The 25,953-nt window shown below is 44.7% G+C and overlaps 1 protein-coding gene across 1 annotated transcript in view; it reads right to left on the bottom strand.

Annotated features, from left to right (window-relative positions):
* Nucleotides 1-9,300: 9,300 nt before the first annotated feature.
* Nucleotides 9,301-25,953, bottom strand: part of EXT2 (exostosin glycosyltransferase 2) — a 136,904-nt gene continuing 120,251 nt past the window's right edge. Inside the window, exons 11-14 of the mRNA XM_065944452.1 lie at nucleotides 20,015-20,158; nucleotides 18,044-18,172; nucleotides 16,133-16,215; nucleotides 9,301-9,997 (exon numbers count right to left, since the gene is read on the bottom strand). Coding sequence (XP_065800524.1) covers nucleotides 9,859-9,997; nucleotides 16,133-16,215; nucleotides 18,044-18,172; nucleotides 20,015-20,158 — 495 coding nt within the window. The 3' untranslated portion in view covers nucleotides 9,301-9,858. The remainder of the gene's footprint in view (nucleotides 9,998-16,132; nucleotides 16,216-18,043; nucleotides 18,173-20,014; nucleotides 20,159-25,953) is intronic.

Here is a 25,953-nt window from a genome sequence, read left to right on the forward strand (position 1 = left end):
GTTTTCATAATAGGATAATAATGGCCACATAAAATGAGCTGGGACACATCTCTTCTATTTTCTGAAAAGAGTTTGTGTAAGATTGGTGCTATTTCTTAATTATTTGATATGATTTGCCAGTAGAACCATGTGGATTTAGGTTTTTCTTTGTGTGAAGTTTTACATTACAAATTTGACTGCTTTAATGGATATGGCTATTTAGATTTTCTATTTCTTCTTGAGGTAGTTTTCATCACTTTGTGTCTTTCAAAGTTTGCATCTATTTCATCTATGTTGTAGATTTTATCAGTATAAAGTTTTCATATGTATTTATTTCACTTCTAATATTTTTAAAATCTGTACCAATGCTCCCTGTTTGATTTGTGATACTGGTAATTTATATATTCTTTTCTTTTCCTTGAACAGTCTAAAGTATTTATTGGTCTTTTCAAAGAACCAGCTTTTGTTTGAGTCTCCATTGCTTGTCCATCTTCTACTTATTTCCAAGCTTATCTTTATTCTTTCTTCCACTTACTTTGCATTTAATTTGCTGTTTTCAATTTTTTAAAAAAATATTTATTTATTTGGGTGAGTTGGGTCTTTGTTCCAGCATGTGGGATCTAGTTCCCTGACCAGGTATCAAACCCGGGTCTCCTGCACTGGGAGTGCAGAGTCTTAGCCACTGGACCACCAGGGAAGTCCCTGTTTTCAATTTTTTTAAGGTAGTAGTTTACATAATTAGTTTCAGTTTTCTTCTCTTCTAACACCAGCACTTCAAGTATAGATCTCCAAGTATTCCACCTGACACATTTGGGTACGTTTTCATTTTCGTTAACCAGAAACTACATTCTAATTTCCTTTGTGTCTCTTTATTAACCCATGCATTTAGAAATATGTTATTTAATTTCTATTAGGGATTTCCCCCAGATATCAGTTATTGATTTAATTCCATTGTGGTCAGAGAACATACTTGTATTTTCATTTCCTCTAAATCTGAGACTTTTTATGGTGCCACACACAGGTGCTGAATATTGTATGTGCAACTGAGAAGAATATCTATTCAGCTATTGGTGGGTAAAGTGCTCCATAACTATCAATTAGGCAAAAATGGTTGATAGCATTATCCAGATCATCTCTATCTTTCTGATTTTTCTATCAACTTGTTCTATCAATTACTAAGAGGGGAGTGCTGAGATATCCAAATATAATTGTGGATTCTCTATTTCATTTTCAGTTGTCAATTTTGCTTCATATATTTTAAGCATTATTATTCAGTAATCATTAATATTAATAAATTAATATTATTATTATTAATTATTATTGTTATTACTTAGAATTACCTGTTATGTCTTCTTAATGAACTAACACCTTTAACATTATGAATTATTCCTCTTTCTCCCTGGGAATGCTACTGTTTTGAAGTTTATTTTGTCCTTTATTGATGAAATCACTTCCAGTTTCTTGTGATTCATATTTGTCTATATAATTTCTTCTACTCTTTTACTTCAACTGTATTTTATAGTGCTTTACTCATAGATGGCATATGATTGCCCTTGATGTTTAATCCAGAATGAAAATCTCTTTCCTTTAATTATAACATTTAGATCATTTACATTTAATGTCATTATTAATGTTAATTAAGGGCTATGAAGCCCTTGTAGCCCTTAATTAACATATTAATGACATTAATATGGGTTGGGTAGATCCCCTGGAGAAGGAAATGGCAGCCCACTGCAGTATCCTTGCCTGGAAAGTCTCATGGACAGAGGAGCCTGGTGGGCTGCAGTCCATGGGGTCGCAGAGTCGGGCACGGCTGAGTGACTGACCCTTACTTACTTATTAACACACTAGAGTTTAAGTCTAGTGTCTTACTTTTTTGTGTCCCATCTGTTCTTTACTTTTCTTCGCTCAATTCTTTTTGATTGAATATTTTTATCATATTCTGTCTCCAATATTGCCTTATTAGCTATGCCTCCTTTTAAAATGTTTTTAGCCATTACTTCAGGGTTTACAGTATGTCTCTCTAATTCATCACAGTCTATCTTACAGACATCTTCCTGGTTTTCTTCCTCAGTCACTGGCAACTCCTCAATCTCCTTTTCTGGCTCCTCTTTTCTTCCCTACCTGTAAATCAGGCCAGAGTCCTCTTTGCTCTACATATTCCGACTCTCTGGGCAGTCTCCTCTAGTCCTATGGTTTTAAATCCCATCTGTATGTTCAGTTTTAACCCTCCCCTTAAGCTCTAGATACCTAACTGCTTAACCAGCACTACCGCTAGATGACCAAAAGACATCACAAACTGAACCCCTCCCAGCGGAGCTCTCGATAGCCCCTCACGCTTCTCTGCCCTTACCCCGCCCAGGCTGCCCTATTTCACTTAACTCTGTCACTCAGCTACAGCAAAAACCTAGCAGCTAGCTGTGAATCATTTTCATCTCCTATAACCAAATCATTAGTGAGTCCAACAGATTCTGTCCCCAGGATAACGCCTCACTATCTCTGTTGCCACCACCCTACTCTAACGGAGCCACTTCCATCTCTCAGTTGCCCCCCTCAACACAGCCTCTTGCTTTCCTTCCCTCCATTCTCGTTCTCTACTGCCTTTCCTCCACATAATAGCTGAAATGATTCTTTAGACAAAAATCTCATTCGGATGCCAATCCCCTGCTTAAAACTTCCCCGTGTCTTCCCATCACACTCACAGTAAAAATCCAGAACCCTTTAGTCCTGCATGATCCCAACACAATTTGGCCCTGACTTACTTTTTCTGGCATCATGCCTACCCTGCTCTCCATACCCAATACACTGCAGTCACACAGGAGTTCCTGCTGTTCTTAAAACAAGCTGAGGTTTTTCCTGCCTAATGGACTTTTATGCTAGCTCGTCCCTCTGTCTCCACTCCTTCTCAGCACTGCGATCTGTGTTTAAATGCCACTTCTGACCAACTCATCTTAAATATCTCCTCATGCCCAAGTCACTAACTATCTCCCCTTATTATGCTTCGTTCTCGTCAGAGCATTTTTTTTTTTTTACCATTTGAAATTGTATTCACTTACTTTTTTTGGTTGTCTTTCTTCTTAGAATGTACACTTAGCGGGAGTAGGCACTTTGTTCAATGCAGCGTCTTCATAATTGAGAACAGTATCTGGCACATAATAAGTGCTCAATAAATGTGAATCCATCACAAAAGACGTTTTACTTTTTAAGGGAAAAGAATCTTTAGGAGTCAATAGACTAAAATCAAATGAGTGAAAATTCACTTTCTTCTGGTCCCATGTCTGAAAGTGAATTAAATCTGGTTGTTAGATGTAACTGTTCAATAATAGGCTATAGGCTCTGGTGTGTTCATGGAAACATTTCTCTACTTAGTGACTTATCAGAATAATCCCTCTGAGCAGTAGATAATGATCTTGAGCCCAAGTTCTGATAGACAATGCTGTGTCCTGCTCAGTCTCATTGGATACTTTTGATGCATCATCAAAGCCTGAAGGAGCTAGAAACCACTCCTGAGGAAATCCTAATTCGGAACACTTCCTAGTTCCTAGACAACCACAGAGCATATAAGACATTGCATAGGGCTGTCAGATGTTTCCATTCTGTCTCAGCACTGTCCCATGGAGATGGTGCAGCCATAGTACTGAATAGAGCATCTATCTGTTATTAATAGATATTCACCTTGTGACTTTTTAAACAGGGCCAAGTTACAACCAGCAAACGGGAGACACTATGGGAAGGGAGGGAGGGGGGAGATCTTGCATCTTCTGTGTCTTGGAGAAGATGCAGTTAATGAAATCTTCATTTGGTCAGGTTGTCAATATATCAAACCAAACTGCTGACAAGAACAAGGCTGGATGGAGAAGAATTATTGGGACTATGTCCAGAAAGCAAGAGCAGAGACTGGGCACAGGGCAGACAGAGGGAGATGAAGGTAAAGCCCCTCAGGATCTACTAAGTAGACTATTGGAAATCCTATAGGACCTGCTGCCACCAATACACAATTTTCGTTAATTATCTCAATTGTGGCTGTTATCCCCTTAATGAGAAACACAGCTTTACTTCTAAGCAGGCAGTGAGGCTGGCAGAAAGCTGAAACCTGAAAATCAGCAGATACAGGGCTGCATACAGCCCTTACTATTGAAATGAAGCCACGTCCACAACACAGGGGGAGGATTCCAAATAGCTTCAGACAGCAGCCAGCCACACAGGGCTCTCACCAGGCCCCGGGTGGACGCTCTCCGGACTAGTCAAGAGGCCCAAATCCCAAGTGCTCATTTCAATAACATTAGAAAATAAACATGGGGCTTATTTATAGCACAGGAAAGGCACTGGGGCAAAAGAACCACTCATCTGGTAATCTACCCTGACGGGGCCAGATAGGATCCAGACCCCCAGGCTCTCTGGTAACAGGGTGAGCAGAAATAGGGGCCGGAAGAGGGCTGGCTGCCAGCATCACCAGGTACAATCTGGCAAGGGCTCTGGGTAAAGAGGGGGAAGAGATCTGATACATCACTGCATCTCACCCACCCGGGTCGAAGCGCTCTTGCCATCTTCAATTTCTGGTTGAGGAAACTAAGGCGAGGGAGTGGAGTCCCTCAAAGCCAAGGAAGGCCAGGGTTCAACTCAAAGGAAGGTGCTATGAGAACAGGAAACAAAACAATCCTGGCCTCCTCTGGGCACCAGCGAAGATGGTGTTCACGTAATGGAATCTTCCTGTACAGTCAGGACAAAAACGTATGTGTGTGGAGTCCTAGGCCTCTGATGGACTCCACACCATCTTACAGAGCCAAGAACTCTCACTGGAACCCAAGTTCCTGGAGGTCAAGACTGTGTCTTATTCCACTGATTCCACTCTGTCTCAGACGCAGCACAGGTTCTGGCAAAGAGTACATTTTGATGAATGAATGAACAACTAGAAAACTGAATGGCTGAATTATTCCCTCATCTTGGTCAGTAACCAGTTGGTTGTTCTTAAAGCTGTGATTACCAGAAATCTAGATATTCTTTGAGCTTCTTCTTGGGCGTAGTAGTTAATGATAGGAGTTGGCGGCTGTAAATAAGAGCTCACATTGATACACTATGAAGGGAAGGCTCTGGGGGTGGATGGAGTGGCTGGAGGCTTGGGTCCAAGACACACAGATTCCAATCCCAGCTCTGCTGGCAGCTGTCACTCCAAGGGCAGCTCCTGAGATGCTACGGGTGAGCTGGTGCTTTGCTGGGGAAACCTCTTATCAGACATAGCTGCCTGGTACCTCTCGAGTGGCACCCAGACATCCTTCCCTTTCCTCGTCTCTGCCTGACGGCTCTGGTGCCCTTCAGGGAGGCTGCGAAGTAGTGCAACCAGGGGCCCAACCAGTTGGGAGCAGGAGAAAGGAAAAAACTCTATACCACAAAGGCTGTAAATTTGAGATGCCAGACATGTAGGTGGGTGAGTCAACAATTTCTTGACAAGGAAAGATGCCTGGAAAGCTGGGAGAGGGGGCAAGCTGCCCCGTCACCTGCCCTGTGTTGCAAGCAGTGGTGAGCCGGACATGGAAAAGCCATTGCAGAATGCTGCCTAGACAGACCACACCCTGTCCCAGGGAACCCGGGACATCACAAAGCCCGAGGCTGGGGAGCCCTGACAGTCTATATAACGGAGGTGGAAGAGAGGCTGTGAGTTTCGTTTAGGATGATGTCACTGTTTTTAGTTGCCAAGTCATGTCCAACTCTGCGGCCCCATGGACTGTAGCTCGCCAGGCTCCTCTGTCCATGGAATTCCCCAGGCAAGAATACTAGAGTGGGTTGGAATTCCCTTCTCCAGGGGGATCTTCCTGACCCAGAGATTGAACCTGCATCTCCTTCAATGCAGGTGGATTCTTTACCACTGAGCCACCAGGGAAGCCCTTAGCTTAGGAGAGGGGAAAACCTTACAAATGAGAGCAGAATCCAGCCTGCCTCACTGTCCTCTGTCAGGAGCAGCTCAGTGAAACCGGTTCAGATCATCCCACCAGGCCTGGGTGGCAGAGTGGGACCAAAAGCTGCCCCCCGTTTCATTTAGAAGCAAACACTGGCCTAGCACGGGAGCCCTGGGGCTTGGGACAGAGCTCTGGGGTGAGGTGAGCAGCCAGCCTCCAGGGTTCACATGCCTCCGGGCCCTCAGTGGAAAGCTCAAGTCTCTTCCAGATCCTCCCTGGACGGCCGCCACCTGCCAATCCAGTTGGCACTTCCACCGGGACGGCTCCTCGGGAAGTGGCTGAAGGGGCGTGGGGCCAGTTGGGCGTTCTCTGCCTCTTCCTCCCTGAGCCAGGGCTCCTCGGGGAACGGCGTGCTGTGGCTTCGGCTGCTGCATCAGAAGACGGGCAACAGAACTGGAGAAAACAGCTTACCCTGGAGACGCCCCTGGGAGAGTGAGGAAATCCACCAGGCTCAGGGAAGCTAGCCCATGGGGAACCTTCGAAACCTCTGCCCTCTTGGCTGGATTCCTCTGTGATCCTGTGATTGGAGAGCCAGGAAGAGTCCCCCCAGGAGTGAACCACTTCCCAACCCGGACTCTGCTTCATCGACTTCTTAATTCTACCACCAAGGGGTCTTGGACCTGAGCCCAGCAATCAGACCTTGAGATCTCGTGGGCAGAAGCCTGTGCCTTTCAGTGGCAAGGATCCTCCAAAGACTGTCCCAGGAGGAAGCCGGATCAGAGAGCTCCAAGCCACGCTTCGGCAAGTGAGAGCACAGGGGCTGCTGGCTTCTTCCAGCTCCCAGTCCTGGTCAGCATGGGCCAGGATGATGGTCACTTCTTCCAGAGGCAGCAGAGAAACTTCTAAAAACCACAAGCTGGAAGCACATAAGGTGCGGCAGAGAAGACAGGGTCCTGACCTTCATGATGCCGAGTAAGAAGAAGAGACAGGATAGCATCATTTACAGGAAAGAACCAGAGATTCTGAGGACAAAAGTGGATATTTTCCTCTTTAATTTTCCCAGAAAAGGAGGTTTTTGCCTAAACATGTGTGAGCTTTGCTAAAATACATCAGATAAGAATATGAACAGCTACCTAAACTTAACCAGCAAAAAAGGGTTTCCAACTTTGGCATTTGGAGAAGGAAATGGCAACCCACTCCAGTATTCTTGCCTGGATAATCCCAGACAGAGGAGCCTAGTGAGCTACAGTCCACGGGGTCTCAACGAGTCGGACACAACCGAGCACGCAACACTCAACACTGGCATTTGAAGCAGGCCGGCCCATCCCAGTTAGGTCCCTGGGGGCAAAGGCCAGTGACTTAGTACACACATTTGAGCCAAGGTCAGGGCCAGCTGAGGTTCATCGTCGGTGCAGGCCAGCACGATGCAATTCCTTAAAAAAGATTTCTTAATCTAAAACCAGCTGTTGTCTGTTGTGGGCCAGAACATGACATTTTAATTAGCATTATTGTTCCGCTTCTGAAACCAGAACCTATGGCATCCCAAGGGCAGATGATCCTGGCCCAAGCTTACGGGTGAGGCTTGCTGGTGAGCAGCTCAGAAATACATCAACACAGGACAGGGGTGGAGCTCCCAGTCCCCTGGGAATCCACGAATCATGAGCACTTGCTATACTCCTGTCCTGAATTTTCCCTGTGACCTGCACCCTCTGTCTTTTCCTAGGACAGAAGCTTTGAGGTTTGCTTCCAGTGCCTAGGATGTAATATTTATTCTATAATTTTAAAAAAAAATTGTATGCTCTGGTGCAAAATCTAACCCCCAATATTTCTTGGGGTAGTTAGGTCCTTGAAATGGAGTTTTAATGCCCTTAGAAGACCAATGTCTTCTAAGAAGGTGATAAAGGTCCACTGACTCAGTCCCCCTGGGCTCCCAATGACCTGCTACTGAAGCATTTCTCTTCCAGAATCAAAGGAATAATAAAGAGAGAGGGAGAGGAGGGAGGGAAGGAGGAGAAGGAAAGACACCCCCATTTGAGAGGGAGAACTGGCTTAGAAATTAGCCACTAAAGTAGTGCAGTCGGTTGTCTTAAAGGAGCAGAGTGCTATTAACATATACTGAGGGTGTACATTAACACGTATAACACGTTATGTAATGTTAGCACAGTTCTTAGATTTTAGCTAGAATTTAAATGTGAGGTCCTCCTCCACTTCCACTTGCCCCAAACCTTGGAAAACAAGCAAGGGAGCCCCTAGGATGATCAGAGGTGCTCGCTGTGTCAGCTACTGGTATTTGGGTGACAAGAGAAAACCCCTTTCTCTTGGTTTCTATCATATCACCCCCAGTACTATGACTATGAGGCCAAAATGCCTTCCCATCTCCCCTGCTGACTAGGATATAATTATTCAAATCAAAAGTATTGATTAAGCACTGGTGTTCACAGTGGCAACACATGAATAAGTCACGGCTCCAGTGTCTGCAACTGCCAAATGAATGACCTGGAGATGCTATCTCACCCCTTCTGCCAAGGACAGTTCACCATCCCACCAGGCCTAGATATGAAAGATCAGACTCGAGATTTCCACTTTCAATTGTGCTACTTCTGAAAGTTTTCTTTGGCCTCTCAAAAGTCCATGTGAACACATCTGAAGTGATTCTTGTTAAAACTGCAAGTCTGAAAACACCAGCCTGAGACCAGCTCACCTCCGTGTCACTCAACAGAACAATGAGTGGTGGTTTAGTGACTTGGACTGGCACACAACTAAGTTTCAGTAATTATATCCATATTCCAAGCAAATTGTTATGTATTTTGTGTTCTGGGGACATATGTTATGGCTAAAGCCCAAACTGTGGCTAATCTTAATATTAGAGTCAGATAAATCTGTTTTGAATCCTTAACATCTAACATTTGCCAGAGTAGATTTGTTCATCAACTGAGCTTAAAGAGGTATAATTCACACATGTGCAGTATTACTAAATGCTGAAATGTAACGATTTAACTATACCGGCAACTATCACAAAGCAGTTGTTATAGCAGCATTTAACATTAGCCAGAGCCTCCCTGGCTAACGCTAGGTTTACACCAAAAGAATGAGGGAGATTTTGGCATCCTCTTGGGGTGAGGGTCACAACTCCCTCGATTTTACAACATGGTACTAGCAGAGCGACTCGGTGTATGGCCATATGAGAGGCCCTCTGTTTCTCCCCAAGAATATCTAGATCTAATCAGCCAGCACAGAGACTCCTTTGTAGGTCTGGGGACACACTGTCTCTAAGAATGTTTGTAGTTGGAGGCTCTTCTCTGCTGGATACACATGGCACCAGATACACCTCCCGGCCGACTGTCTTCCCAGACCTGGGAAGGAGGCTGGAGTTGAGGTCAGAAGATGTAAGTTACACATGCACAAAAACAAAGTTCCATAATCAATATTTAAGATGTAGTACAAAACAGAATAAAAAATAATTTTAATCATATCCAAAAGCCAAACCAAAGAGTTTCATGGAACTTATAAATCCAAACTCAGCAGGTGGTGCTCCCAAGGCGTCAGATGCCACTAAGAGGCTTGGATTGTGCACCAAATTCTGGGTGTGACTTGTCCTCCGAACTCACTGATTTGACATTACGAAAAGTGAGAGACAGGTAGCTCTTACATGATATCACAGACCTGAAACGGGCTGGAGGTTTCTCAGCAGTCTTAGAGCCAGGGACGGTTCCTCTCAGATCATTGTACTGGAGCGGGAAACAAAGAAAGCCTGATCTGGCCTTCCCCTGGAGCCTGCCACAGGCTCCCACCTAGAGTTTTCAGAAAGAACTGATTAAGAGCATCAGAGGATGCAAGAGGTGCTCAGATGTCTTCCTGGGGCCTCTGCTCTTCAGGTGAGGAGGTGCCAGTCTTCCACTCTGAAATCCGGGGGTCAGAGTGTTGGGGGGCCGAGTTCTCTTCCTCTGTGGGGCATTCGTGTTGAGACCTCCACCAGCGGCCTGCTTCATAAGCTGCCGATGTTGGGGAAGCTCTTCAGTTTCTCAGGAAAGTCGTCCTTGTACAGGACGGGGTCTGCTCGGTGCTCCACCACCTTAAGAGGCATTGTCCCAAAGACGGAAGCAAACTTGTTGATGCACTCGGACCTGGGGGGTTTGGGGAGGGCAGTGGGGCAGATGAGAGGGACAAGGGTGGGAAACAAAGAAAATGTTCAAGAGGCTGAGAGCTGAGAGCAAAAATACATCATATTCAACACTGGTCAGAGAAAGGCAAGGATCCCCAGTGTGCTTCCAGGTTCTTCCCATGGCTGGGAGGCTGTGGAGGAACAAAATGATCTGGGGGTACTCTATTAGTTCAGAAGAAGAAAGGGAACCAGGGGTGCCGTTTGAGCTGTAGGAAGGCCATGGGCCTGCAGAGGTCAGAGTATCGTTCCCCCTCCCCCTCAAATTCCATTCATTCCTCCAGCTCCTTACAAGCAGGCCTCTAACCAAGGTGGATTAGTTGCCAACAAGCCTTAACCCCATCCCTGCCAGCTGAAGAGAAGGCAAAGGGTTGGATCTCAGCTTTAGCTTGCTTGAGCTTAAAAGTGAGAAGGAAGGCTCCTACATGTGGGGCGATGGAAGGCAGAGGAGACAACGGGGGCCATGAGCCTCAATTTCAAACAACATTTCAGGCATTCAACCGACATCTATTGAGGGCTGTTGAGTGGCAATCTCTGGGAATTATCAGTCCACTTCCATAAGCTCCTCTGTGAAGGCCAAAGTTCACACTGGACAGCTTTCATAATTGTAGCTGCTCTCGTGTTAGAATCAGCAGCAACAAGCGACTTAGCAGCGCTGGATGAAGGGAGGGTGCGGCCTCTCACCCCCACCCCGTGAGCAGCGGCTCAGATACACAGGGGGAAAGGTTCTGGTCAATCAGGCCAACTGAGTGTGACAGCGGATAATGAGGACATCTCGGCGTCAGACCAAAGCGGGAAAACGAGTCCGCAAAAACCGCTTTTGAAGTTAAGGGGACCTCAAGGATGGATTTCAGCGAGGTCAGTATTCTCTCTCCTCAGTCAGGCCCACGGCACCTGAGAACCGGTTCCCAGGGAAGGGCCGAATTTCAAGACACAGACTGCAAGGCTCTTCTGCCCTTGGAGACTGTAAGCCTTGCTTCAAGCTATTTTAGTCGACGGCTTTTATTTGAGTCCTTTGAGCTTCAGCAAGAAACCAATTAATAAAGAAGCCAGTTATTATCAATCATTTTCTTGGGCTTATTCTGTTGGTCAGAATGAGTTACTATCTCATTTTGAGCTCTTCCAGCTAATAACATCACTGTGCCCACAGCCACAAAGCAACAGCAGCTAACATTTGTTCTACGTTCTGGGCTGTGTTGAAAGTGCTTGGCATGTACTAGTCACTCACGTCTCCCCTCACAACAACCCCACGAGGCAGGTCTCCTATCCTTCCCACAGCACAATGGGGAGACAGAGGCATATCACAGAGAGACTCAGAGACAGGCCCAAAGCCAAATAACCGGTAAGAGCAGAGCCAAACCCAGGCATTCTGGTTGCTGAGGCTGAAGTCTTCAGTATGAGATGAGACATATTTATTTATTATCATTATTCTAGGGTCCAAAGAGAGAAGGTGGAAATTAAGAACTGCTAAGCACCTAGTGAAAAAGTGAAAGTTGGTCTCACAGTCGTGTCCGACTCTTTGCAACCCCACGGACTGTAGCCCTTCAGACTTCTGGCTCCTCTGTCCTTGGAATTCTCCAGGCAAGAGTACTGGAGTGGGTTGCCATTTCCTATTAAGTGCCAGCTAATTTACATACATGACCCCAGCAACTCCTTTAAGTATCCCCCGGCATGTGCCCGAGGGTAGGTGTCGTTTGAGAAGTTTGGGCTGAGAGAGGCTACGGGACTCTCCCAAGGACCCTAAGCTGGAAGGTGGTGGAGCTGGCTTCAATCCTAGGATTGCGCTGGTAACAGAGGCCTGGGTCTTTCTATCACATTCTACAATGGCCCTCCCTCAGATCACTGAGCTGCCCTCCTGTTGGCAGTCTTTCGAGACCCAGGAGGTCGCAGTCTCAGGTTCCAAAATGACAGGAGACTGGGGAAAAGACAGAGAGGTTTAATAAAATGACAGGAAGCAAGCACCGGACAACAGCTCTTCTCACCTTAGATTATGGGGTCAAGACAGCGGCAGACTAAGTCAAATCTCCCCAAGGTCTCACTTTTGACAGTTGTTCTGCCTATAAACACGGACAGATTCTTGTAGTTTCCAGTGATTCTGCTTGTAGACCCTGGCCAGCAAAGCCCAGCCGTGCCCAGCACAGGGTGCCGGCGAGCATGGATGAAAGAAGAATCACGGCTCCTGGCAGGGGCTGGAGGCTGTACGGCCCCTGGGGAGCACTGAGCACAACACCTCCTCTGTAACTAGACTAGCCGACCGGACTGGGCCACGGCAAGAGGCCACTGGGGCTCAGGCCAGCTGCCCCTGGCTGACCCAGGCTACTGAGTCCTCCTTTCTCTCCCCGCAGCCCACCCTGGAGAAGCGACTGCCCACGCTGAATGGTACAAGTCCTCGGCTGCCAGGTACCAACAGCGCCTCCTACCTTCATTTCGTGCAGGGGAGCTGGGGTGGGGAACAAGTTAGGGTAGACTATGAGTTGGGCTGGTTGCTGGTGGGTCCACCTGAGTTGTTCTCTTGGGGGTCCAGCTACCGTATCAGAACTGTTCCCTTAGCTTGGTTTTCTAACCAAGTACAGATAGGCTAAGAACAGCCAATGTCTATCTCTGAAGTGCTGCAAGTGTCCAGGGGAGAAAAGACCAATGACTTTCTGTTTTCCTTTCAAACTCATGCTATTACCTAACGTAACAAGGGGCTTGAGGGTCAGCACTGGGGAAACTGGGAAGCGAACCAACCTTGCCAGGCCCCGGGCTACAGACTTTCCTGTATTATTACTTCTTTCCTCCCCAGCACTGACACCAAAATGCTCAATAACTATTTGCTGAATTCCTGAATGGATACAGTAGCATGACAGTAAATATATTTATTTTCAGAGATGAAATGATTGGAAGTTCAGGATAAGGTAAGTCAATTTCCTTAAGATGGACAGCTAATAAGTGGCTAATTCATAATTTGAATGAAGACTGACCTGAATCAAAATACAATGTTTGTTTCTTAAATCAGCATTGTCTGTCTGCCATACTGTCTTGACGTGGGTAAAGCTATTGGGCAAAATTAAGTTATAAAATCTTCTTTTTCTTAAATTAACTAATAGCAGGACCTGTTTCCAGGAGGGAAAAAGTAAAAGTACTCTCCTCCATAGCTGAGATTTCTGATCCCAGACCCCAAACATAAGAATAAATAAGCTTACTGAATCACACAACTCAACCCAAGATCAGAACGGGCAGAGCAGCTAACTTTCACTGTTCTGTGCAAAAATGCAGATTCCGCAAAGGAAACTATTTCAAAACAAAACAAGTGAAAAATTCTACAGTTGTAACTCCATATCCAATAGGGCATAAATCATATCCCCCTCCCACTCAACCTAAGTGTCTTATTTAATAATTCATTTAACCTTAATCCAAATAGTTTTACTTGCAGTTTCTAATTGATTCAAGATTGATTTCCTTCTGTTCTACATCACATTTCTCAAAAGGGGAGTCTGCCATCACTGACTCTACTTCCTCACTGTCAGCTCACACGCTATTGCCCTTCAGCCCATCACCCTACGACACTACTTTCTCCAAAGTCCCCAGTGCTGTTCGGCACTGGAGACCCTGGTTCTCTCCTGGCCTCTCTCAAGTGCCTGCTTCTCTTTCCAATTCCTCTGTCTCCTACATGTCTGAATTTCTCGAGATTCTACCCATAGCTTTTCTTCAATCAATTGTCATCTCTGGACGGATGTCTTCTGAATCTCCATCTTTGTTTCAATCTTTTTCTAAAGTCCTATATTTCTATATTCTATATTTAGAATATAGAAAAAACATTTCTATATTTCCAACTGCTTGCTCTATATCTATATCTGCATATATAGAGGGTAAGAGCCCAAACTCACCTGCCTTACTGCTCTCCAACTTCACACACCATTAAAATCTCCTGGCCTCATTAATTACACTGTTAAAAGTACAACATTCATGTCCTCCCCTCCCCTACTTAGCGTCCCTCCTAATTATATTATTTAGACCGTTAAAGATTCTACCATTCTTCCTATCTCAGCTCCTCCATAACCTCCCCACACCTATCCAGTAGGACATCAAATGCTAGCACACTCTCCTTTGGGAGAAAAAAGAAAAAAAGCGTGTAATTTAATTCAACCCTTCCTCTCCACACTCAACTTAGTTCAAGCCTTCTAACTGTTCTTTCCTCAATCTCACCTTAATTTCATTCTATGCACTCCTTCCAAATCCATCTCAAAGCAATATTCTAAACAAACTACTTCCCTATTCAAAAACCTTCCATGGCTTACCAGAGCCTCCTTTGGCACTGATGGCCCAGGATGCTCTGCTCTAGCAAAGCTGGATATCTTGACTGCTTGCCAAATACACCTTGGACCATCCGGTTTCCCCTGCCGAGGATCTCCTCTTCTTGCCTGGAGCTGGAATCCTAGCAATCTTTGAAGGCTCACTTCAAGTGCCACCTCTTACAAAATTATTCATAATAACTGACCTAGTAAGAAGTCACTTTTCTTTCCTCTGACCAGTTACAACATTCTGAGCCTTCCTTTTGACTTATCATATAGCTTCAGATCAGGTTAGATACACACAGACACATGTGTATTATCTACTGTTGTTAATTATAAAAATCTGATAAAATCAAGCCTACCAACATCTGGGCAGTGTCTATTCTATTTTCAAAACCCTTTTCCCAAGAGGAAGCTTCCACATTTCCCTTAGTTACTTTCTTCAGTGTTTAGTAATAATTATACCTAACTGAAATCTTTCTCATTGCATTTGTTATCATCTCAGTTTTTCAGCTTTAGCATGAACTTTAAGGCCAGTATTGGGTGGAATTTTCTAAATACAATTCCTTTCTTAGACCATAAGACCCCACCATGTAACTCAGCCCAATCAAAAACTAATTGCTTAATGCTATGAAATTCTCAACACAGAACGGCAGCAGGTTTAAGTAACAATTTCATGTGCTCCAACAGAACTATAATTGGGGTCTCTTCCAAATGAGCTGTGTCAGTAATGTCACTGTCCTTGACTAGGTGATACTTGATACCAGTGACAGATATTTCAAAGTCACAATAATATATTATTTCATATTGACAGTTGGTAAACGTCAAGTCATTTGGGTAAGATATTTACATATGAAAGAGATTAGAGAGTAAGAAGTAAGCATGAGAAGGAATAAAGCATTATAGAAGGGTCCAGGCCAACTGAAACGATCTCCTGTACCACAAACTCCAGGCTTGAAGGACTCTGACACAGCTGATAGGGTTCAGAAACGAGAGCTGCATGCAGACGCATATGAGACCCACGGGAGCCTGAACTAGATATCTCACTCTAACAGCCATCACAACATTCTCTGAATGCATTCTGGTCCCTTGACAAAGGTTACTGGTTGTCAGAGCTCGCTGTCTTATGTAAGAGGCTGCCTTTTCAAAGAATTGGTTTTGATTCCGGAGATCTGAAGCTTGGGGTTTTGGGGACACAAGTGAGACGGTCTTAAGGGAAGACAGACGTCTCCCACTTCCTTCATATGCACCTACAAGGCCCTGTATTACATCCACACAAATGGGTGCTTATCAGCAAGTGACTGAATCAATATAAAGCGGGTATCTCAGAGCCGCCCCGCTTCTCTCTCTGAAACGTAAAGAGCTGTGCTTTCAATTCTGCTCTTGGTAGGTGCTTTAGGGTACCCACAAAGGTAATCTGGCCTCTGGTGGGTTTGGTTTAATAATTCTCTCTAATCGAACTTTTACTGTAACACGGAGAGACTACCCTGAAAACCAATCTAGGATTTCCTCGGAATTAGCTCACTTCCACTTGAGTGACTGTAGATGGTTAACTGCTTAGTCCACATGGAGAATCTGGCTTCTGGAGCTTAAGGCCAGCTATATTTTTAAGACCCTTCCAGCCATTACAAATTGAGTGAGTAGCATTCCAAATTAATTCTTTGGGTGACCTGGGCTTGAACTAACCCAATTCCCACGTGCAAAAGGAGGTGACTATGGCTACCAGCTGCTGTCCTTATATCTGCAACAAAGTCCCATAAACAGGCCCAAAGCAGGAAATGGGGATCAGAGGCCAGGGCAGACTTTTTGTCTAGAGGCCCACTCACCTCTCCACCATGTGCGTCTGGTCGAGTGAAAGCCCATCAATGGCTGTGCATTCAGGACACTTGAATTTCTTTCGTGGTGTTACCTGCCAGAGGAGCACAAAAATATACACCGCTGTCAGTGCTGAGGACAATAAAATCATGCTTGTGACACCACTCTGCATGCTTCTGTTCTGTAAGCTGAGATGCCTGCTTCCTCTCCACGTGCACACATGTGCGCGCGCACACATACACACACACACACACACACCTCACCGTTCCTCCATTCAATTCTATCTGGCTCGGCCAACGGCAGAACTCACAAGGGCCCAATAAAAGAGGCTTGGAGGGCTTTTGCCTTCTGTAACTGGAAAGAAGTGGTGATGACAAGCTCCTTAATTCCTGTTTAATGACTGTTTTCTCACTGCCAAGGTCCTTGTGTAAACACCATTTGTTCTTGCAGCCATAAGGGCGATGAAATACAGCTTCCCATAACTTTCACCGTAACCTTAGTTCCAACAGGCACTCTTTCTCCTTTTTCCAGCTAATGGCAAATGCTACGGGCGGCACCATGCTCTTGAAAATGTCAGGTTATTTTGCAACCCCTTTGAGTCAGGAAAAAAAATCCAATGGTCCTTTGCCCTCTGAATCCTTTTCCCTGACTCTCCCCACCACCTTCCCCACACCTCAAACTTTGAATATTTTTTCTAGCAAACTCAGGGGAGGCTGCTATCGTAACCCAGTGAAGAGAAGTAAACAGTACAGGGTGGGCGCGGGGCAGAAAGCTAGATTACTAAGACCCGACTAAGAAGTATACAGACTCGAGGAATTATTGTCCAGAGTAAGAAGGCACAGCTAAAGAATGTCTTGAAGAATGTCAAAAAATGAATTTGAAGATAAGAGGAGTTCTTTTAAAACTAGTTTTGCAATTTACATTCTTTAATTGTCCCTGCAGTGAGTTGTTCACTGAGCTATTTAGAGAGCTGAGGGATAGCATAAAGACTGGATCAAGTCTGGACAGTGACTTTTCCTCTTTTCTTAGTCACTGGCTTAATCTGGCTTCTCTCATCAATTAATATTAATAGCATGAGGAATCATTCTGGAATGTCATACGACGTTTCCATTATAAGTTTCCAGTATAGGAATCTGGCCTAGAAGCACTGGCCATTTTCACATGTGGAATTCTAATCCAGAAAGAAAAAAAGGTCAAGATGACTCCACTGATACAAAGAAGTGTACTCTCTCTACACGTCTAAGGAATAGACATCTATTATAGAAACAAAGAACCCAACATGATCTTCACATACTCTCAGCTTTTAATATGCTATGGGAAAGGTACTTATAAAAATTGGTAATCACTCTCTTAAAACAGTGCTTAGGACAACTACCTGGAGAAGGAAATGGCAACCCACTCCAGTGTTCTTGCCTGGAGAATCCCAGGGACAGGGGATCCTGGTGGGTACCGTCTCTGGGGTCGCACAGAGTGGGACACGACTGAAGCGACTTAGCAGCAGCAGCAGCGGCAGGACAACTACCGGAATAACTGTACAAAGTATACTATCTTCTCAACAATTATTAAAAAAAAAATCAGCCACCTTAAGAAAGATATAACTGCATTCTTTAGAAGAACTAGATTCCAAATCAGTGTTGAGAATAAAATTACATTTTTAAAACAAACACGATTTGTAGATTAACCATTATAGACTTTCTTTCCAATGCTGGCAGTTAAAAAACTATAACTAAAGAAACTTTATATGACAAAAGAAAATATGCCGAGCTTCAATTTCACAATGTGAAACACCCATCATGGAATCTTAAAGCTAAAAGGCAGCTGAAAGCTCATCTATTCCAAGTCTTCATGTATAGCTACGAACACTTTGGAGACTCAGGAAGGTGCCCACGATGTGCCCAGAGCCGGCCACAGATGCCCCCTACCTTGATGACAGCTTTCCCTGTGATGTTGGCCACCAGGAAGTTCATGGCAATGTCTTCACAGTTCATATGAGCATCCACCCAGTTCTTGATGTCCCCAGGCATCTTGTAGGTATATAGGTAATTAAAATACTGCCAGGTGAGACAAAAGAGGAGACACATTCAAAAAGCAGTTCCCTGTGGCTGACATACAAAGAGCAACTGAGCCATGGCAGGGTGACAAGCTTTCTCTCATAAGAGGAGTCACAATGTTGGATCAATACAAAGGCCAAAGGAAGTATTAGAATGCTTGTGGTCAGGTGACCAACTGTCTTTAACACTGTCGTTCTTTAAAAAATCACCTATTGTAAGCAGAGGAACATACAGTACAGTGTGAAGTCCCTGTAAGATGCAGGCCCTTTGGACTGATTAATGCATGTGTTTAATAAATATTGTTCAGAGACACACTACATACTGAACTTTACTGAATCCTTCCCTCTGAGTCACAGTGCTCACCCTGTTTTTTATATTCTTCCCATGGACTGCAGATAGCAACAGATATATACTGATGGTGGACTGACATTGCAGACATGTCCTTTATTAAAGTAAAACAAAAAAGAGGCAATTCCAAAACTACCATAACCTACGTGTATGAAATAATATAGAAATTTGTGGTATAATACAGAAATACATCTGCCAAAAAGGTATTTATCAGTCTATCATAGCCCCAAGAATTATACACCTTATATATTTATTTATGCTTTGCTAAGGAAAAAAAAACTCATTTCTGGATCAAGAGCCCTGAAAAATATGAGGGCAGCAGTGCTGAGATCACAACAAGCAACTGTCATAAATACAGTGAAGTCAACTTCACTGCACTGGGCTGAACAGATCTTTCTCCTGACATCAGTTCCTTATGCCACTGCTGACAATTGACAAGTTATTACTGTTTAATTAAGCCACACACTCCCAGGGAGCATTCCGCCACCAAACACAGTATTCTAAAGTCCAATGTATACCCTTCAATCTCTCCCTTTAATAAAAAAGAGTCAAAAACATAAAGTGACAATTCTCAGAAGGAATACAAAAGGCTAAATACACAAAAGGAACTTCAAACCCCAAGTGAAAAAATCAAAGTGAAATCAATAAAAACAACGTATTTTTAAAAAACGTATTTTTTAAAAAACGTATTTCATGCAAGAAAGAGTATGATAGGACCTTTTATATTTTGCTGGTGAGAATGTAAATTGGAACAAACAGTATTAAGAACAACCAATGAATATATATAACAAAATCTCCCCAAAATGTTCATAATTCTTCTAGGAATCTATCATAAAGATCATAAGTATAGACAGTTATGAAAATGGATACTGATCATTATTTAAGCATTTAATATAAAGGATTATCTAGCAAAAAAATTAGATACAACCTAAATATCCAATAACAGAGAAATAGTTGTATATGATCTATGGAATATTAATATAATGGTATATTAGCAATTATGTTAAGTAGAGGTTGTTCATGAAAAAATGTTAATCACATATGGAAAAAACTCATAATATAATACAAGCAAAAAAGCTGATGAGAATATTTACAACTGTGTGTGTGAATCAGTAAAGAAAGACAAATTGGAAAAAACACCTAAATAATAATAATAATGTATTGGCCAAAAAGTTCATTCATTATTTTCCATAAGATTTACAAAAAATATGAATGGACTTTTTGGCCAAAAAAACAGTTTATCTACTATTAGTCCTATGATAGAACTTTAAGTGATTTTTCTTATACAATAAATTTGCCCCATATTTGAGCATGTAATATTTTAATAATTAGAAAAATAACTTTATGTTTTTTTAAAAATATCACATAACATGGCCTTTCTAAGCTCTCTGAACAGAACATTCTTCCTCAACTTGGCAAAGACTAGCGAGGGCGCAGTGAAGCAAGCACCGCGCTCCTGGCCGTCGGCTCAGCCCCCGCCCGAGCCGGCTTCACCTTGTGGTAGAAGGCCGCGCCCGTGAGCACCATGGACACCTCGTTGGTCCACTCGGATTCGTATTTCCACTTGCTCGTCTCGTGGTCCCAGAGGTGCAGGCGGCCCGGGTAACCCACCAGCCGGTCAGGGAACTCGCGCCAGACCTGAGGACAGAGACACACCAGCAGTCAGTTCCCAGCTCAGATGATAACCAGGCACGGCGCCCAGTTCTTTAAATGACAGAATCCCTGCATTCAAAGCTTCACAAACTAAGAGCAGCATGGGCTTCTGAAGAAATTTGATCCAACAGGTGCTATTTCTTCTGCCAGTATTCAGAGAGAAATGTTGATTCTAATTTCCTCTATAACTTTCAGGTTCGTACTTGGAAACTTCAAGTAATGTAGAATAATAGCTTCTTGAATTGGGCCCAGGTATATAATCTCTCAACAGGCGATTAGTGAAATAGGCTCCACTCTTAATGAATGCACAAATGAAGCATAAATGAAACCGTGATTTATGGTAAACTTTGATGACTGTGGAAACTTACAAAATCTCTGCTTCTGAAAAAGAAAAAAAATCTATCTGGAGCACAAAGACATTTTTTTATGATCTTTTGGAAGCCTCAGGTATAGAGGAGTTGCCTGATTTTATAAACTATAACATACTGAAAACAAAAATTTGATTTCCACATTTGGAAAGGCTCTGAGATATAGTTTTGTTAAACAGAATTGGTATAGGAGAGTGGGGTACATCCAATACTTTTCTCCATGTATTTCCAAACAATTTCCTTAGCCTTTAAACCACTAACCCTTAGTGAATACTGACAATTTACTAGCTGTCCTGGAGCCTCTTCTCAGCACCACTAAGTCCTCATCCTTGCCCAGACCTCTACACAGCGGAGTTCCCGAGGGCCTAGTCCTGGAGAGCTATACTCTCTTAAACTCTCCCCCCAAGTAACATCTAGTTTCAATCTTTTTAAATACTGTCTAAACTCTGATGACCTCTAAATGCAGGTTTAGCCCTGAATGTTTCTGACACAACCAACTACCTACTTAATACCTTCAGCTGGATTAACAACAGGCACCTCAAACTTAACATGTACGAAGCATGACTCTTGAGTCCGCAGCCTGGGAAAAGCCGTCCTCTCGGTCTTTCCTGTCTCGGTAAATTATCTAATCCAACTGTTCAGGCCAAAAGCTAACAGCCAGCCTTTACTCCTTTCCTCTTTCCCCACATCCAGTCCTCTAGCAAGTACTGCTGGCTCTACTTCTGATGCCCTCTTACCGCTTCTATTACCACTGTCTCCAGCTCAAGCCACCATCATTACCAGATTACTGTGGATTACTGGATTACTGCAATAGCCTTCCAATTTGTTTGCTTCCACCCCTGCCCTTCCAAACCATCCTTTACAGAGCAGCCCTAAAAGGACCATTCCTAAAAGAAGAGTAGGGTATGCTTTACAGGGTAATTCAACCAGTGGGCGCCATCCTATTAATTTATATATATTTTCATTATATATTTACCCACATGTATATAAGTCATATGGTCATACCTGCTATAGCAACCAGAGGTTTGCCCCACATCCGAGTGTCACTGAGTCTGGGGAGGATGCGTCACTTCTTTCCCAAAGTCAGCATGCTAGTACCCCCCTGCCCCCCTGCACCTTTTAGGTAGCACAGGGGTAAAGAACCCACCTGCCAATGCAGAAGATGCAAGAGATGTGGGTTTGATCCCTGGGTCTGGAAGATCCCTGAAGTATTCTTCTAGTATTCTCACTTCTAGTAACCCACTCTAGTATTCTTGCCTGGAAAATTCCAAGGACAGAGGAGCCTGGCGGGCTATAGTCCTTGGGGTTGCAAAGAGTCGGACATGACTGAGCGACTGAGCACAGGGCAGCTTTAAAAAATAACATAAACTGGGTGGCTTAAAACAACAGAGACCTAGAAACCAGAAGTCAAGACACTGGTGGGGCGATCTCACCCAGGGAAGGGCCCTGCCTGCCTCCCTGCCAGCTCCTGGTGGGTGGCTGTCAATCTCCAGCATTCCTTGGCTTATAGACACACCACTCCAAACCTCTGTCTTCACATGGTCGTCTTCTCTGAGTGGGTGTCTCTGTGTCCGAATTTCTCCTTTTTATAAGGATCCCAGATAAACCTGATTAGGGCCCACCCTGACAATCTCACTTTAACTTGATTACCTCTGAAAAGACCCTATTTCCAATAAGGTTACTAAGGATTAGGATTTCAGCATACCTTTTTTGAAGTGAAGAAGTGAAGTCGCTCAGTTGTGTCCGACTCTTTGCGACCCCATGGACTGTAGCCTACCAGGCTCCTCTGTCCATGGGGTTTTCCAGGCAAGAGTACTGGAGTGGGTTGCCATTTCCTTCTCCAGAGGATCTTTCCCACCCGGGGATCCAACCCGGGTCTCCCGCAGTGTAGGCAGATGCTTTACTGTCTGAGCCACAAGGGAAGTCTTTTGATGAAAGGTAAAAAGGGAATACCTCTTTCAGGCATGTTCAATCCATAACATCCCACCGACAAGATCTTTAAAAAATGCTCCACCCACATAACAAAACAAAAGATGGCTTTCTCCTGACTAAGAGTAATATGCAAACTCCCTAGCATGTTCTAAACGGCCTTCCTACCCTCCAGCTTCTCTCTCTTACCACGTTCTCGACAAGTCAGTGACCTCCCCGTCCTTTAACTGTGACTAGACCTTAAGGCCTCTGCACTTGCTATTTCTTTGATGGGCTGCTCCCCCAGCTCTTCAAAAGGCTGGTTCCTGCTCATCAGTCAGGTGTCCAGTTAACTATCACCTACTCTGAGAGGCCTTTCCAGACCCTCCCATCCAAGGTGAACGCCATCCCCTGACCAGCCATGCTTCATCACACTCCGTCACTCCATGCTTTTCTTCATCAAACTTCCATTTCACGAAACTGCACTGGTTATTTACCGTCTACTTTTACCTCTTTTCCTCCCGCAGAGTTTAGACTCCATGAGGACAGACTCACGGTGGTATTCCAAGTACAAAGCACTGTGTCAACACATGGCAGCCTTTCACGCACACCTGCTGAAGGCATGGCGGGCAGGCAAAGCCTCGGCAGGCGAGAAGCCGAGCAGCAAAGAAGGGGTCCAGGGCCCCTTCCGCTTTTCTTCACAGCCAGAGCTAGTACACTTCATTCAGAAAGGAGGCCTGCAACAGTACTGATCACCAGTCACCGTTCATAATAATGTGACAGCCTTTGTGCAAGAAGATCACAGTAACACTCACCATTGCTAAAGCACATGTTTTAAACCGCTTTTCCAGGAGCGGGTAAGGGACCTTTGCTGAGTCGTTACACTCTCTTGCCCTGTCTTTGTGATCATCTATCTGCTTTCATGGGGTGTCTGACTGGCGTCTTGAACGTGGTCTGGAATGGTGGAAAGAGGTTTCCTTTGTGTGGAACCAGCTCACCTAACAGGCCTCTCCAACCCACAGCCTTGGCCTCATGAACACCATGTTGTAATCAACAGAGCTAATTGGCCACAGGCATCATCACAATAGCCGCAGACAAATGAATCCGTGTCAAACATTTCCTCAGATGTATAATGCTGCGACTGTGTTCTCTCTACTCTGGGGTTTGTATTTCAGCAGACTAAAATAATATAATATTATTATGGAGCCACAACACAGGCTGTGGGTCCTAACTTCCATCTGGCCTGCAAGCCGGGGTAGACCCCACCAAAGTGCACGGCCAGGTTTCTCTGCTTGGCACCGAGTACCTGCCTGTTCAAGCCACATCACAACCACCATCACCAATTCATCTCAATGGGATGAAAGAGATTTCTGGAGGGCTATGAGCACCAGCGATGGGCAAGGTAGAGAAGGGGCAGGGCGGGGGGCACCCATTCCGTTGGCACCTCTGCTGGATGGAAGCTGAATCCCATCTCCCCCAACCCACGTGTATTTGAGTCAACGCTGTAATCTGGGGCTTCCCTGGTAGCTCAGTTGGTAAAGAATCCGCCTGCAATGCAGGAGACCCTGGTTCAATTCCTGGGTTGGGAGATCTCCTGGGGAAGGGATAGGCTACCCACTCCAGCATTCTTGCCTGGACAATCCCCATGGACAGAGGAGGCTGGCAGGCTATAGTCTATGGGGTCGCAAAGAGTCGGACACGACTGAGCGACTGAGCACAGCCCAGCCTAGCGCAGCTCTCTAATCCATGTGAAGGAAGGTGAAATCACCTTCCCAAGGGGTCCTTAGTTTCAAGCCCCCATTGACAGCAATGATACCAACATGGACTCAGTTTTAGGGTCGAAGGCTGTTTTGATTTCAGTCCTCTTCCTGTGAGCTCAGGTCACTTACCAGGCTTCTCTCTGGGGACCCTTAATTTGGTGACACTGGGTCACAGAACGCTGAGCGCCGCCGCTCTGAAAGCATCCGCGGTGTCCTGGCTCTCAGACGCCTTTGGAGGCTTCGGCGAACGCGGCTCCTCAGGCGGGGCCCCTCTGCCCTTGACTTACTCCAGGCAGCTGGATGCAATCAAGATACCATCCTTGTCACTTCATCTATAACTCTGCAGCTGACTGCAGGATCAAAACGGAGCGGAACGGAAGGGGCCGGGCCCTCTCTCGCAGAGCCCGGGTGTAGTACGAAGCCCGATTAGGTATACAGTAAAGCATTTTCCCAGCCAGAAGAGCGGGAACCCGACTTCGACCCCCTTTCCCTCATCGCTCCCCACCTCCCACCCTAATTCCACTTTTTTTCTTTTTACTTCAGGGAAATGCTCTGGGGTCAGCCTTTTGTCATTACTAACAGATGCCTTTATATACTGTAGTGCAGGCATTTGAAACTTCACATTACATCCCGATAGCTGGAGTAATAGTGCTCCCAGAGCTATTAATATGTTCAAGTCACAAAGCCATCATTCAATTGCTTGCCCGTACTATCAACATCTCCTGTGTACAGGGTCATCTATTTTAAATTGCACACATCTTTGAAGACAGGGGCCCATGTCTGTTAGAACAAGCTCTGCGCCTTGATCAGGGGCTTGGCAGTCACTGGAACAGCCCTTGTGTGTGTGTTAGTCACTCAGTTGTGTCCCACTCTTTGCGACTCACGGACTGTAGCCCTCCAGGCTCCTCTGTCCATGGGATTTCCCAGGCAAGAACACTGGAGTGGGTGACCATTTCCTTCTCCAGGGGATCTTTCCAATCTAGGGACTGAACCTGGGTGTTGTGCACTGCAGACAGATTCTTTACCATCTGAGCCACTAGGGAAATCCAAACAGTCCTTATATTTGGGGCCTATTCTGTATCACTATTCCAACAAAGATGGTAACAACATAATATCATCCTATTTCCTTCCAATCTAATTTTTATAATCTTGGTCCCAACCACTTCTTACCTGGATTATGGAAATCCCCTCCTCTCTGGATGGCCAGCTGCACTCATGTGTCTATTTTCAGAGTTACCTACTTATATTTTTTCTGTTATAAGCTTCCTGAGGTCTTTTGTAGCTTCCCACTCCTAGAGGATAAAACTAAGATCTTCTACCTTTGTTTAAAAGGCACAGGAGGCAGCCCCGATGACCGCCTATACAAAGGGCACCAGGGAACACGGTTAATGTATACCTAGGAACAACTCTGCCATGGATGAGTTGTGCCCCAGACCTATTCAAGTGGCCCTGATTCCATTCCACCCTCTGCAAAATGAGGGGTTGGATTAAATGACCTCTAACGCACTTTCAGGCCTAAATTCTTGTAACTTCTTCCCCACTAACCTATTTCCAAGGAAACTAATTCAGCAACTGTGATCAGTTGCTGGTCTGCATTATTTAACTTTGCTTTAAAATGCCATACACGTAAGGTACCCAATAAATGTTCCTGGAAAGAGGATAATGCACTATATAGTCTAAGCCAGCTAAGTGAGTGCATTTTAAACTCAGGGTGTGTGCTAACCACAGTCAGATTCAGGAAACA

Source organism: Muntiacus reevesi, chromosome 9 (assembly GCF_963930625.1).
Source record: "Muntiacus reevesi chromosome 9, mMunRee1.1, whole genome shotgun sequence".
Taxonomy (NCBI): Eukaryota; Metazoa; Chordata; class Mammalia; order Artiodactyla; family Cervidae; genus Muntiacus; species Muntiacus reevesi.